The sequence below is a fragment of the Salvelinus fontinalis genome, chromosome 40 (assembly GCF_029448725.1).
Source record: "Salvelinus fontinalis isolate EN_2023a chromosome 40, ASM2944872v1, whole genome shotgun sequence".
Taxonomy (NCBI): Eukaryota; Metazoa; Chordata; class Actinopteri; order Salmoniformes; family Salmonidae; genus Salvelinus; species Salvelinus fontinalis.
Window position 1 is genome coordinate 22123106 of NC_074704.1, and position 14891 is coordinate 22137996.

At 41.7% G+C, this 14891-nt stretch overlaps 1 protein-coding gene and 1 long non-coding RNA gene across 2 annotated transcripts; one reads left to right on the forward strand and one right to left on the reverse strand.

The window, feature by feature from the left end:
• Positions 1-5599: 5599 nt before the first annotated feature.
• Positions 5600-8864, reverse strand: LOC129840026 (uncharacterized). The gene is made up of 3 exons (XR_008757151.1): positions 8775-8864; positions 7205-7438; positions 5600-7077 (listed from the first exon to the last, which is right to left on the reverse strand). It is a non-coding gene; the product is annotated as an uncharacterized LOC129840026 (long non-coding RNA).
• LOC129840024 (zinc finger protein 8-like) lies at positions 8655-12138 on the forward strand. Its single transcript, XM_055907829.1, has 2 exons — positions 8655-8946; positions 10788-12138. The coding sequence occupies exons 1-2, from the start codon at positions 8781-8783 to the stop codon at positions 11741-11743; spliced, it is 1122 nt and encodes a 373-aa protein (XP_055763804.1). The 5' UTR covers positions 8655-8780; the 3' UTR covers positions 11744-12138.
• Positions 12139-14891: the final 2753 nt, after the last annotated feature.

Below are 14891 nucleotides of genomic sequence, written 5' to 3' on the forward strand. Positions count from 1 at the left end.
AGAGCACCGCCAGCATTCAAAAGTGACCAAAACATCAGCCAGAAAGCATAGGAACTGAGAAGTGGTCTGTGGTCACCACCTGCAGAATCACTCCTGTTTTGGGGGGTGTCTTGCTAATTGCCTATAATTTCCACCTTTTGTCTATTCCATTTGCACAACAGCATGTGAAATTTATTGTCAATCAGTGTTGCTTCCTAAGTGGACAGTTTGATTTCACAGAAGTGTGATTGACTTGGAGCCAAAAAGCTAAATTGACTTAAGTGTTCCCTTCATTTTTTTGAGTAGTGTATATATGGAGACTTGTCAATCCTAGAGAGAAGGAATATATGTTTTATTCACATAACCATTAATATCATTCCAGGAGAGACTACTTCCTAACTTCCAAGAGTATGACTAAAGAGGTGATAGAATGTAAAATAAGGGTTATTGCTTTGACAGGCCACGCAACAGTGGAATTACGTATAGCAGTTGAGGCTGATATGGCTAAGAATAGCACTAGATGGAGGATTAATACGTCCTTATTCCAAGGCGAAACATTTCATCTTTCACTCAATGAAGATCTCAAGTGGGTTTTTTTTCAAACAAATATTGGTTCCATTGATAAATTGAGTACGGTGTGGGAGGCCTCTGAAGCTTATGTTCGGGGCAAGACAATAGCACACACCAGTAGAAAGAAAAGGGAAGATGGAGAAAGAGTTGAAAAACTAGAGTCTCAAATTAAAGAGTTAGAAAAAATAGTCATCCAAGAAAAACACTGAGTCACTATTGAAACATGTCTGTGATCTGAAATGTCATTCACATGACCCAGGATCAAATTAAGGATTTGCATTCTCCTATACTACAATCTGCGATGAGAACAGCCATCACCTCAATGAAGTCTGGAAAGTCAATAAGAGGAATATTGACATATTAGCTCCTATATTAACACTGGTGTACTTAGAAGCTCTGGAACTGGAGCAGCTACCTGTCACTTTTAATAAGGCACTCATTTCATTAATTCTCAAGAAGGATAGATACCCCACTGACCCAGGTTCGGAGTTGATTGTGAGGTGCCTTGCAAAGTACTAGTCATGAGGCTGGAGAAGGTTTTACCTCATATTACTCACACGGATCAGGTGGGATTTGTAAAAAAGTAGAACCTCCACAGACAATCTTAGATGTATGCTTCACCTCATGTGGCTGAGTCAAAACGAGGATACTCAGGTGGCAGCCCTTTCACTAGATGCGGCGAAGGCATTCGATAGGGTGGAGTGGGGCTTTTTGACATATGCCCTTATAAAGTTTGGCTTTGGCCCTGGATTTAACAAGTGGGTTAAGGTATTATACTCCAATCCAAGAGCAGAAGTCCTCACAAATGGTATGATCTCTTCCTTTTTTTATTTGTCAACGGGAACCCAGCAGGGCAGTCCTCTCTCACCTCTCCTTTTTATTCTATTTTTGGAGCCCTTGGCAGCAGCAATCAGAGCTGATTCAGGAATCAAAGGAGTAATGGGAGGTGCCAGAGAGCATGAGCTGTTTTTATATGCTGACGACATATTGTCACTTATTAGGGAACCGGCTGCATCAATCCCTTTGGTTTTGAACACAATTGACTTGTTCTCACATATATGTGGTTATAAGATTAATTGGCAGAAGTCAGAGGCTATGCCTGTATCCAAATGATGTCCTCCTGTTGCAATGACTTAATTTCAGTTCAAATGGGTGCCATCAGGGATGAAATACCTGGGTATAAGACTGAGCAACGAACTACAGAATATCATGCAAATTAATATGATGCCACTACTTAAAAAAAACTAGAATAACATTGATAAATGAAGGTTGTTTAATCTTACTTCATGAGGCAAAATAAATACTGTTAAAATGGTTGTGGCACCAGTTTAATTATGTGTCCATGATGCGCCCTGTGACCATTTCTCCCTTACTATTTAAGCAGTACAATCGAATGATTAAGGATTATCTTTGGGATGGGAAAAAGTTATATGCTCCAAGGGATAAAGGAGGACTAGCATTACCCAATGTAGAACTATACAACATATCATTTTAAGTACCCAAATTGGCCAGACACTGAGGCAATTATGATTCCCATTTGGGATGGACTCAGATTGATTCAGACAATAACATTGAAGTCTACGCTGACTCGGTGAGCGTGTTTATAAGGAAGTGTATAGGAGATGTTGTACCTACTGTGACTATTAAAACCTTCCCTAACCAGAAACCGTGGATTGATGGCAGCATTTGCGCAAAACTGAAAGCACGTACCACCACATTTAATCATGGCAAGGCGACTGGAAACATGGCCGAATACAAACAGTGTAGTTATTCCCTCCATAAGGCAATCAAACAAGCAAAGTGGCAGTATAGAGACAAAGTGGAGTCGCAATTCAATGGCTCAAAAACAAGACGTATGTGGCAGACAATCACGGATTACAAAAAGAAAACCAGCCCGACGCGGACATCGACGTCTTGCTCCCAGACAAATTAAACAACTTCTTTACGCGCTTTGAGGACAATGCAGTGCCACTAACACGGACCGCTACCAAAGTAGCGGAAGGCCCAAACAATTGTCAAAGACTCCAGCTACCCTAGTTAAAGACTGTTCTCTCTGCTACCGTATGGCAAGCGGTACCGAAGCTTCTACCCCCAAGCCATAAGACCCCTGAATATCTAATCAAATGGCTACCTAGACTGTTTGCATTGCCCCCCCCCCCCCCCCTCTTATTTACACCGCTGCTACTCTCTGTTGTTATCATCTACTCACTTTAGTAACTCTACCTACATGTACATATTACCTCAATTACCTCGACTAACCAGTGCCCCCACACATTGACTCTGTACCGGTACCCCCCTGTATATAGTCTTGCTATTGTTATTTTACTACTACTCTTTAATTACTTGTTACTTTTTATTTCTTATTCTTATTCGTATTATTATTATTATAATTTTTTATTTGAACTGCATTGTTGGTTAAGGGCACGTAAGTTAAGGGCACGCATTTCACTGTTGTATTCGGCGCATGTCACTAATAAAATGTAATTTCATGTCTATGGGCTCTCCTTCTCCGTGGCTGATGTGAGTAAAACATTTAAACGTGTTAACCCTCGCAAGGCTGCCGGCCCAGATGGCATCCCTGGCCGCGTCCTCAGAGCATGCGCAGACCAGCTGGTTGGTGTGTTTACGGACATATTCAATCAATCCCTATCCCAGTCTGCTGTCCCCACATGCTTCAAGATGGCCACCATTGTTCCTGTTCCCAAGAAAGCTAAGGTAACTGAACTAAATGACTAAATCGCCCGGTAGCACTCACTTCTGTCATCATGAAGTGCTTTGAGAGACTAGTCAAGGATCATATCACCTCCACCCTACCTGTCAGCCTAGACCCACTCCAATTTGCTTACCGCCCCAATAGGTCCGCAGACGATGCAGTCACCATCACACTGCACACTGCCCTGTCCCATCTGGACAAGAGGAATACCGATGTAAGAATGCTGTTCATTGACTACAACTCAGCATTCAACACCATAGTACCCTCCAAACTCATCATTAAGCTTGAGACCCTGGGTCTCGACCCCGCCCTGTGCAACTGGGTCCTGGACTTCCTTACGGGCTGCCCCCAGGTGGTGAAGGTAGGAAACAACATCTCCACTCCGCTGATCCCACAAGGGTGTGTTCTCAGCCCTCTTCTGTACTCCCTGTTCACCCACGACTGCGTGGCCATACACACCTCCAAGTCAATCATCAAGTTTGCAGATGACACAACAGTGGTAGGCCTGATTACCAACAACGACGAGACGGCCTACAGGGAGAAGGTGAGGGCCCTCGGAGTGTGGTGTCAGGAAAATAACCTCTCACTCAATGTCAGCAAAACAAAGAGATTATCGTGGACTTCAGGAAACAGTAGAGGGAGCACCCCCCTATCTACATTGACGGGACAGCAGTGGAGGTGGAAACTTTTAAGTTCCTCTGTGTACATATTACCGACAAACTGAAATGGTCAATGCACACAGACAGTGTGGTGAAGAAGGTGCAACAGCGCCTCTTCAACCTCAGGGGGCTGAAAAAATGTGGCTTGTCACCGAAAACCCTCACAAACTTTTACAGGTCCACAATTGAGAGCATCCTATCGTGCTGTATCACTTCCTGGTACGGCAACTCCACCGCCCACAACCGCAGTGCTCTCCAGAGGGTGGTGCGGTCTGCACAATGCATCACCGGGGGCAAATTACCTGCCCTCCAGGACACCTACAACACCCGATGTCACAGGAAGGCAAAAAAGATCATCAAGGACAATAACCACCCGAGCCACTACATGTTCACCCCACTATCATCCAGAAGGCGAGGTCAGTACAGGTGCATCAAACCTGGGACAGAGAGATTGAAAAACAGCTTCTATCTCAAGGCCATCGTATTGTTAAACAGCCACCACTAGCACAGAGAGGCGGCTGCCTACCTACAGACTTGATATCATTGGCCACATTAATAAATGTAACACTAGTCACTTTAATAATGCCACTTTAAGAATGTTTACATATCTCACATTACTCTTCTCATGTGTATAGACTGTATACTGTATCCTTCACTATCTATTCTTTACTACCTATTGCATCTTAGCCGCTCTATCACTGCTCATCCATATATTTTATACTTATATATTCTCATCCCGTTCCTTTACTAGATTGTGTGTATTAGGTTTTGTTGTGGAATTTGTTAGATATTAGGTTTCGTTGTGGAATTTGTTAGATATTAACTGTTAGACACTGCTGCACTGTCGGATCTAGAAGCATAAGCATTTCGCTACACTCGCAATAACATCTGCCAACCATGTGCATGTGACCAATAACATTTGATTTGATTTGACAAAATGTGGATAAAGTCAAGGGGTCTGATTACTTTTCGAATGCACTGCATGTGGACATCTTGGGCCAGGAATAGAAGACCAGCCACGTGACTGAAAGTCCTTCTGCCCCCAACGGACCAACTCAAACTCCTGCATGTGGTCCAGAGCCGACCAACCTGGATGTAAAGTCCAAGAACAGCAGAGAGGGCTGGCTTGGCTTCGGGCGTAAGAAGGACCACTTCCCAGATGCCAACAAATCTTCATATCCTGTCGAGAAACATTTGTGGAATAATACACCAAACGCAAAACACAGGACACAAAGGGTTTGTAATTCAGAAATGGTTGAGTGATAGTTGAAGGTAGAAAACAATAGATGGTTAAAGACTGATTCTCATTCCTACCATCTTCTTCCACAGATTGCGTGGGATCAGACTCGCAATGGATGGGTGGCTAAGAGTGCAGCGCAGCTGCACAGGAGATGGTATCAACTATGCACAGCCATTTTAAATCAGAGCATTGTAATTGTATTGGAACTTTGAGCGTGTTATTATATGGTTGCGTACTACTTGTTTCTACATTTTGTTGATATTTCATTTTACAGAGCAAGCCTCTACCCCCCCCCCCCCAATGGGGAACGCAGGCTAAATGGGGAACGCAGGCTAACTCCGGGCCTCTGTTGGTCGTCCCAAGGATAATAAATATGGACTCCGTGGAAGCAGGTGAATCATAATCATTTATTCAACTTCTATAGCGCTTTTCATAGAATCTAAAGGGGTTCAAGAGCAACAACAAAAAAACAAGCAATATATCAGCCCAGGTCAATCAATAGAGGCCGAGTCTTTGAATACTGCATCCACCGAAGATGGAGAGGGTCAGTGCATGGCTTGAGCGGAGAGAGCTGGTCAGAGGATGGTAGATGATGGTGATGATCTTGTAGAGGGCAAGTATGGGAACTTATAGCCACTGGACTTCTCCTCTTCCACGTGTTTGTATTGGAATGTCTCTCAGGGTGATGGTCAGACTGTTATTGATACATAAAAAAAATATAGACTTTCCAGAAAAGAACTCTTTCCATTTGTCCGAGATTTCAATTTTGTTTTACAGTTTTCCACACGTTTGCTGAATCTTTGGCCCATTTCCCCAAAAACTCTAAACACAAAGCACAAACCCCAAACTCTACAAATCTCAAGCAAAAGCAAACACTGCATTCAAAACTGTTCTCTTTTTTTAGCATCAAAATGACACACAGGAGTAGATCTGTCTACCAACAACACACTGATGTGCTCAACACTACTATGAATATCCATCAGTAGGTTTATGCTTTTGTGTTACACTGTAGCCGTTGTAAAAGATTGTTACAGTAATGTATACATAAATAAACACACAAATGCAATACAGTAACAAAAACATTCATTTATTTCCAAAATGCAGTATTTGTGTTTTGTATGTAACACTTTCCATATCCAACAAGAGAAAACCAGGAAAAACATTCAGTAACATAAAGGGTTTTCTGTACAATTTTAAAAAAAAATGAAAGTGGCTCATTCTTTCAAAACTAAACACAAAAAAGACAAAAACACATGTAAATGTAAGAACAAAGACTGCATCCTATTTTGGTCTGGCCACAGCACCTCATCTACATCACCATCGAAGTTCTCCCTGGCTAAACAGCGGGGAAAGAATCTTCTGGAGTGACGGATCCAGCCGCCGAAAGCCCCCACCTCAACTTCACCACCATGCGTCCTCCGTTGCCAGGAGAAGAGGCATGCGTGCGAAGGGATGGCGGTCATACACCTTCCATCGCCATGCCGGGAAAAATCTCTCCAATTGAGTTTAGGAATGGGGAATATGATGGGAGGTATAGAACAATAAATGGTGGCTGGTCGATGAACCAGTTGCGGACCAGAGCAGCCTGGTGGAAACTCTCGTTGTCCCAGATGACAACATACCTGGGCTACTCTGGTCCACCCCTCTGCTCGGCTGGAATGAGGACGCCATGTAGTGTGTCCAGGAATGTGATGAGAAAGGCGGTGTTGTAGGGACCAAGGTTGGCATGGTGATGGAGGACGCCTTGCTGGTTAACGGCTGCACACATGGTGATGTTCCCTCCACGCTGTCCAGGGACATTCACAATGGCACGGTGGCCAATAATGTTCGGTCCCTGTCTTTTGGCTAGGTTGAAGCCAGCGTCATCTATGTAAATATAAACGTGCTGCACTGCAGCGACATCCAGCTGCAAGACTCTGAAACAGACAAGACAATATGTGACCTAGAACAGTCAATATGGTGAGGCACAATACACTGGATTACAGTACTGTAATGTGTCTATACAGTGCTGATATGATAGTAAATTCACAGTATAGTACTTACTTGCACATATTCATAGAGCTGTTCTTTAACCCGTTTCATCCGGATTCGGTTGCGCTGTAGTACACGGTCCAATGAAGACAAGCCCACCTGGTGAATGTTATTGAATATTGTGTTGTCTGCAATTATGTGGTTCTGGATTTCTCGTAGTCTAATGGTATTGTTTGCCACCACCATGTTCACAATAGTAGTCTCCTGTTTTGGTGTCTTCCACCATGGCCTGGTCATCTCTCAGTTCTGCAGAAGATCCCCAAATATGATATGGTTGGTTACAGTAAGCTAAAATAATCTATTTTCTTTCCATATGAAATGACATTACTGTAACATTGGCCAACAACCACAGAGTAACATAGGCCTACTGATATGTCGGACTGCAGTATACATACATAAAGAGCATAGTGTAGATGGTAGGTAACGTACCGGTTGTCATTTCTGAATGTACGGATGACAGATGCAACCGTGTAGTGGCTCAGGTTGGGCTGAACTCTGCCCAGCCTCTCTTATACTCAATCCATGGTTGAGCACATGGTCAACTAATGTGGCCCTGATCTCATCTGAGACAACTGTCCTTCCGCGTCCTCCTCCTCCTCCTCTCACTCCTTCACCTCCTAGCTCTTGTTTCACCATTGACTTCCATTTTCCTCCAAAACAGGAGAGCTCATCTGTGGCCTTTTATAGCGCTAAAGCTCTGATTTCTAAGTGAACAATTCAGCAACTAGTGTTTACACCTGTGAGGAGTGGGTGTTGCCAATTGGTGTATAGAGCTTGGCATTGTGATTGGCGTTGCTTTCCAAAGGGAACAAAATAGATTTTCATTTGGAATGTTGTGCCTAATGTAGAGAACTGTGTGTAGTGTTTTGCAAAAAGTGTGATAGAGAATTGAAAACTGAGTGTAAAGAACGAATGGTGCTTGCAATTTTTCAGACTTGGTTTAGGGATTTGGTACATGAGTTTCAGGTTTCTGTGATTGCGTTTCAAGTTCCAATTTTAGTGTGTTGACACTTGGGAAAAACTGTAATGCTGCTCATTCATGATTTTGTTAGAATTTATTTGAAAGTAGTGATATGCACTTCACTCCTGATAAGTGCACTTTGAATAAGTGCAAACTCTGTTTTAAGTGCATTACAGTGATTTTCAATAACATTCTTTATAATCGCTCATGATAACTGCATTCTCTGGTTCATTGCACACGCTATCACATCAGTCCCTCCCAAGCCGATACAGTTGCCAGACTGTAACTGTGTTACAATGTGTTGTTTTTCAGTTCATGCAAGAAATGATCATAGATATTAGTTATTATAACTGTTTCCCCATTTGTAATTTAATCTTTTTCCATTATTACTGGTCTGAACCACTGACTGTTTGGAAACTCTGTCTGTGCACCTTCTAGTAAACACCCATCCACATGGGGATGCTGTGATCTGTTTATGGGCTCACCGCCGACTGATAGAAACAGAAGAAGACAATACGGAAGTAAAACTGGGAGAGGGTTTGTTTTGTTTGTGTACAAAACCATACCACATATTAAAGGGGTTAGTTATCAGTGTATTTTCCATACTAGTTGAATACTCACCTGAAAATGTCTACATTACAGATGTTGCGCGTGTTCTTAAATGAACGTTTAACGGCGGCTGCTGTGGAGATTTTTGGGGCAGTTGAGAAAACCGTAGTCGAGTACCAGGAAGAGAATGATCGGCTACGGAGACTACTGCGGATAACACCGGACATAAAACTATGTAGAAAAGGTTCGTAGGTAGATCTATAAATATCTAGCTACAATAATGTTTTATGAACAGCTAAATGGTTTAGGCTAACAGGGATCACCATTTAATACTTTTTAAATAGTTCAATGTAACGTTGATCGTGCATGATGAAAAAGTTTGCCACGAAAAGCTTATTATAGCATATAGCTCGGTATGCGTACACCGGCATGTCTAAAATTTGGTTATATACAGTACCAGTCAAAAGTTTGGACACACCTACTCATTCATGGGTTTTTCATTATTTTTACTATTTTCTACATTGTAGAACAATAGTGAAGACATCAAAACTAAGAAATAACACATATGGAATAATTTAGTAACCAAAAAAAGTGTTAAACAAATCTAAATATATTTTAGATTCTTCAAAGTAGACACTCTTAGCCTTGATGACAGCGTTGCACACTCTTGGCATTCTCTCAACCAGCTTCACGAGGAATGCTTTTCCAACAGTCTTGAAGGAGTTCCCACATATGCTGAGCACTTGTTAGCTGCTTTTCCTTCACTCTGCGGTCCAACTCATCCCAAACCATCTCAATTGGGTTGAGATTGCATGATTGTGGAGGCCAGGTCATCTAATGCAGCACTCCAACCACTTTCCTTCTTGGTCAAATAGCCCTTACACAGCCTGGGGGTGTGTTTTGTGTCGTTGTCCTGTTGAAAAACAAATGATAGTCCCACTAAGCGCAAACCAGATGGGATGGTGTATCACTGCAGAATGTTGTGGTAGCCATATGGGTTAAATGTGCATTGAATTCTAAATAAATCACTGACAGTGTCACCAGCAAAGCACCATCACACCCCCCCTCCATGCTTCACGGTGGGAACCAGACATGCCGAGATAATCGGTTCACCTACTCTGCGTCTCACAAAGACATGGCGGTTGGAACCAAAAATACAAAATTTGGACTCATCAGACCAAAGGACAGTTTCCAATTGTCTAATGTCCATTACTCGTGTTTCTTGGCCCAAGCAAGTCTTCTTCTTATTATTGGTGTCCTTTAGTAGTGGTTTCTTTGCAGCAATTCGACCATGAAGGCCTGATTCACAGTCTCCTCTGAACAATTGATGTTGTGTCTGGTACTTGAACTCTGAAGCATTTGGGCTGCAATCTGAGGTGCAATTAGCTCTAATGAACTTATCCTCTGCAGCAGAGGTAACTCTGGGTCTTCCTTTCCTGTGGCAGTCCTCATTAGAGCCAGTTTCATCATAGCGCTTGTGGGTTTTTGCGACTGCCCTTGAAGAAACTTTCAAAGTTCTTGAAATTTTCCAGATTGACTTATCTTCATGTCTCAAATTAATGATGGACTGTCATTTCTCTTTGCTTATTTGACCTGTTCTTGCCATAATTTGGACTTGATCTTTTACCAAATAGGGTTATCTTCTGTATACCACCCTTACCTTGTCACAACACAACTGATTGGCTGAAACGCATTAAGAAAGAAATAAATTCCACAAATGTAACAGGCACACCTGTTAATTGAAATGCATTCCAAGTGACTACCTCATGAAGCTGGTTGTGAGAATGCCAAGAGTGTGCAAAGTGTTCAAGGCAAACAGCGGCTATTTGAAGAATCTCAAATATAAAATATATTTTGATTTATTTAACACTTTTTTTTGGATACTACATAATTCCATATGTGTTATTTTATAGTTTTGATGTCTTCGCTATTATTCTACAATGTAGAAAAAAGTTAAAATAAAGAAAAACCCTTGAATGACTAGGTGTGTCCAAACTTTTGACTGGTACTGTATATCTGATAGAGATGAAGTGTTTTTAATTATATGGTATCGATAACCTCTGCTCCCCTTCGCCTTCCTTCCAGAGTCTCTTCGCTTATCTGTCTCTGAAGACGAGGTTCCACCTGAGCAGCAGCATTGTGAGCAGGAGTGGAGAACCAGTCTGCAGCAGGAGGACCTAGAACCCACACAGATTAAAGAGGAACAGGAGGAACTCTGGACCTGTCAGGAGGAAGAGCAGCTTCAAGGCCAGGAGGCTGATATCATAGCTTTAAAATTCCCTCTTTGTGTGAAAAGTAAATGTGATCAGGAAAACCCACTTCAGTCCTTGACTCTTCCCCAAACCCAGACGGTGGAGAACAGAGACACTAACTCTAAACCAGTGGATCTCCCACATTTTGTCACTGTTACCCACCTGAAGAGTCTTGACATTCCCTGTGACCCTCCAGATAATCAAAACAATGTCTACAGCCACAGCTCAGCTGTAAGCAGTGACCCAGTAGGACTTAGGCTGCTGTCACCATTCCATCCCAGCCCACCATTGAATCCCAACCTATCAATGGGGGAACACTGTTTCAAACCCAGCACCACGTCTAGAAAAACTCTCCGCTGCTGTGACTGTGGTGAAACGTTTGCTCTGAAAGCTGACCTGCAGGGGCATGTGACTCTCGCTAAGAAGAGACCCAGCGAATGCCGCCTCTGCCAAAAACGCTACAACTCCAACTGTAAATTGAAGGCCCATGTCAGACTCTGTCACGTGGAGAGACCCTGCACCTGCCCCTTTTGTGGAAAGACCTTCAAACTCAAAGGACATCTTTCCAGGCACATGAGGATTCACACAGGAGAGAAACCATTTACCTGTGGTGACTGTGGGAAAAGCTTCATTCAGAAGGGGGACCTAAGGAGGCATGTACTGACTCACACCGGAGAGAAACCATTTAGCTGTGGTGACTGTGGGAAAAGCTTCAATCGGAAAGGGAACCTGAACTTGCACATACTGACTCACACAGGAACAAATCTCCAGAAAGATAGAAACAAATGAAGAAAACCGAATGAAAACACAAAGAGGAAACGAATTAGGACAAAGACATCTTGTCTGAAGATGGACAACACTTTGGAAAAGCAAAGCAACTCTGGATCATTCATTCTCTGGGTTTCAGATAAATAGATAGCATGAATTTACCTTTGTAAAACGTTCTATGAACAATAAAGTTTGATTTGATCGAACAGTACAGAGTAGTTCAACTCACAGGTCTGCTGTTTAGTCTCTTGATGTTTTCATGTCTTTATAAACCAGAATTCCTGCTAGTTTGTTTTGGAGTGTTTCCAGAATAGTCTGACAGATGCTGTTGATACATAAAAATGAATACTTCCAGAAATTGTGTCCTTGCAAATGTCCAATATTATTTTTGATAAATTATGTATTAATTCTCTTAATTTATGTTATTGATTTAATCTTGTGTATGTGTGTATGTTTTTGTGCATGTGTGTAGATATATATATATATATATGGTAGGCAACTACAAACAGATCTATGGTCAGGGGAGAGTAAGCTGATCCTAGACCTGTATGTCTAAGGGTAATGTCTGGACCTTTATGGCCCAGGAGTGTGGACATAGCACCAAACATAGCACAATCTGCAGCACTATCTGGAGATACTGTCCTCAGACATTGAACATCATGGGCTCGATCCAATCGCATCACGGAAGATTCACAGTAAAGAACAATTGAAATTGTAAAGGTAATTTCCGACGAGGCGACAGGCACGCTAACCGGGAATGCGGGAACTTTGACTTTAAATGTAAAAAGTAGCGCTGATCTCCAGTGATACGGATTGAGTCAAGACCATCATTTCATAGGCCTATAGGTATACCAAGATTTTGATGACTTGTGATAAGCTAAACCAAGATGCATTTCTAAGGTAAGATTTAGTAGGACCTGCTACTCAACAGTAAAAGTGTTGATGATGCATATGCTAGATCTCTAGCGCTGCTCATGTCAGAATTGCACTCTTGGGACAGCAATTGTATAGACTACCAGCACCACCTGTCAACATCAGTGTTTGTCAATCTGGGATAGTAGGCTACCCCTCATACCTTGACTACACAGAGGGTACAAAACACAGAGGGAAGACTCATAAAACATAGGGGCAATGATTGGTTGCACATGAGGGCATAGCTGCGGGAAGTGGGGTGCAGCGACCCCTGAAAATATTTGAAAAATACTAGACCTGTATTAGCGGACCAATATATCTGTTTGTAGCAAGAGCTCCAAAACAATTTCTGCCCCCCCCCCAACAACTGGATAAGCCCAGCATTTAGTAATTGTTTTAGATTGAATAGCCTATCCAGAGACCCCTATTAACAAACAAATTAACTTAAAAAATGTGTAACCACACTTAAAATACCCAAATGCGGGACACAGTGATGATTCTGCGGGACAGTGTAGCCTACATTCAGGGTTGGGTAGGTTACTTTCTAAATGTAATCAGTTACAAGTTACCTGTCCAAAATTGTAATCAGTAACGTAACTTTTGGATTACCCAAACTCAGTGACGTAATCTGATTACATTCCGTTACTTTTAGATTACATTCCCCTTAAGGCATTAGAAAAATACAAAAATGTATGTTACCAATTGAATGACATCTGTTGCTGGATAAATCTATGTTAAAGTTTACATAGCTGGCCTTATAAATGGATGTTACATTTTATTTTATGGGTTGGTTATGTAGGCTTCTTCTAACCCATCGCTTTCTACTACATAATAATACGATTAAATTATATATGTACGTTCAAACCCAAAGTCTATCAGAATTCCAGTCTTTCCAATAAATGTTATATCCCTTGATCTTCTAGAATAGGATTTGGAAATATGGAAGTATAGATTAGACAAATTGTTTTACCTGACCCCAAAACGAAGGACTTATTAGCCAGCCCTTCTCTGTTGTTTATGATTTTGTTGTCATGGGGGACTGATTGTTGCTCATTGATTCGAGTTGAAAAACAAATGCTACGCTCATGGAATGGCATGCTTTGCCAAGAGTGTACAAAGCTGTCGTCAAGGCAAAGGGTGGCTACTTTTAAGAATCTAAAATATTGTAAATAAGAATGTGTTCTTAACTGACTTGCCTAGTTAAATAAAGGTTAAGTAAAAAATAAAGAAAAACTTTGAATGAGTAGGTGTTTCCAAACTTTTGACTGGTACTGTATATATAATTTATAACTCCCAAAATGGATGTAGCAACTACAGATTGCCCCTTTAAGTATATCAAAAATGTGCGAGTTTGTGCATTTGTCCATTTCGCCTATGGATTTTTTTTATCAGCATGAATTAGACTGAGCAATAAACGTTTATTCCATGGGCTTGGAGCCGCACTATGCAACTGTTGCCAAAGGGCATTTTTCACTGGCATTCCACTGGTTTCAAAAACAATGATTGACAGGCAGTTTCATCCTTACCTCCAAGCGTTTATTCAAGTTGGATAATCTTTGGATGCCGACAGCAGTCAAACCATTTGAAGACATAGTTTGGACTGTAGTTTACAAAAGCCTAGTCCTGCTCTTTTCCCGCGATCCATCAAACACATTTGGTGTGTCATCATTGTGGTCAGACTCGCTCAGGTGGAACAAATTTAAACTTGCGCCTTTTTTCAATGCTGATTTGAATGTCATTGAGAAAACAGAGAAGTGACATTTTTTTTACGCAAAAATCCTTTATGAATTTAAATGTAATCCTCGAAGTATTCCTTTGCCTATTGCAAACGTTGGTCATGTAGAAACGGGAGACTAAATGTGTTGCTGTTTTATGAAAATATGGGAATACTTGGTCAAAGAAATACTTATGGTTGTTCTCAGGGAATGTAAAACAGTTGGGAAGGGATACTTTGAAAACCGGATTCAGTAAAGTAGCAGAAATATGTTGAATGCGCAACTAATGAGCATGGAGAGCCTCACAAGGTTGACGAAGTCACCTACATTTTCAGTCTAATATGGCTATTTACTTCCTTTTGTAGCTCTTTGTCAGAAGCACGCTGTTTGTAAGTAGTTAATAATTTCCCTCTCCAAATTTAGCTGTAATTTAGACTGAAATGATTTGACAATTTGCGCTGTGCAGAATATCAGATCTCAAAAACGATCAGATAAGTGTTTAACATCACCCGCACCACATCCTTATGATGTATGTCTTGTCA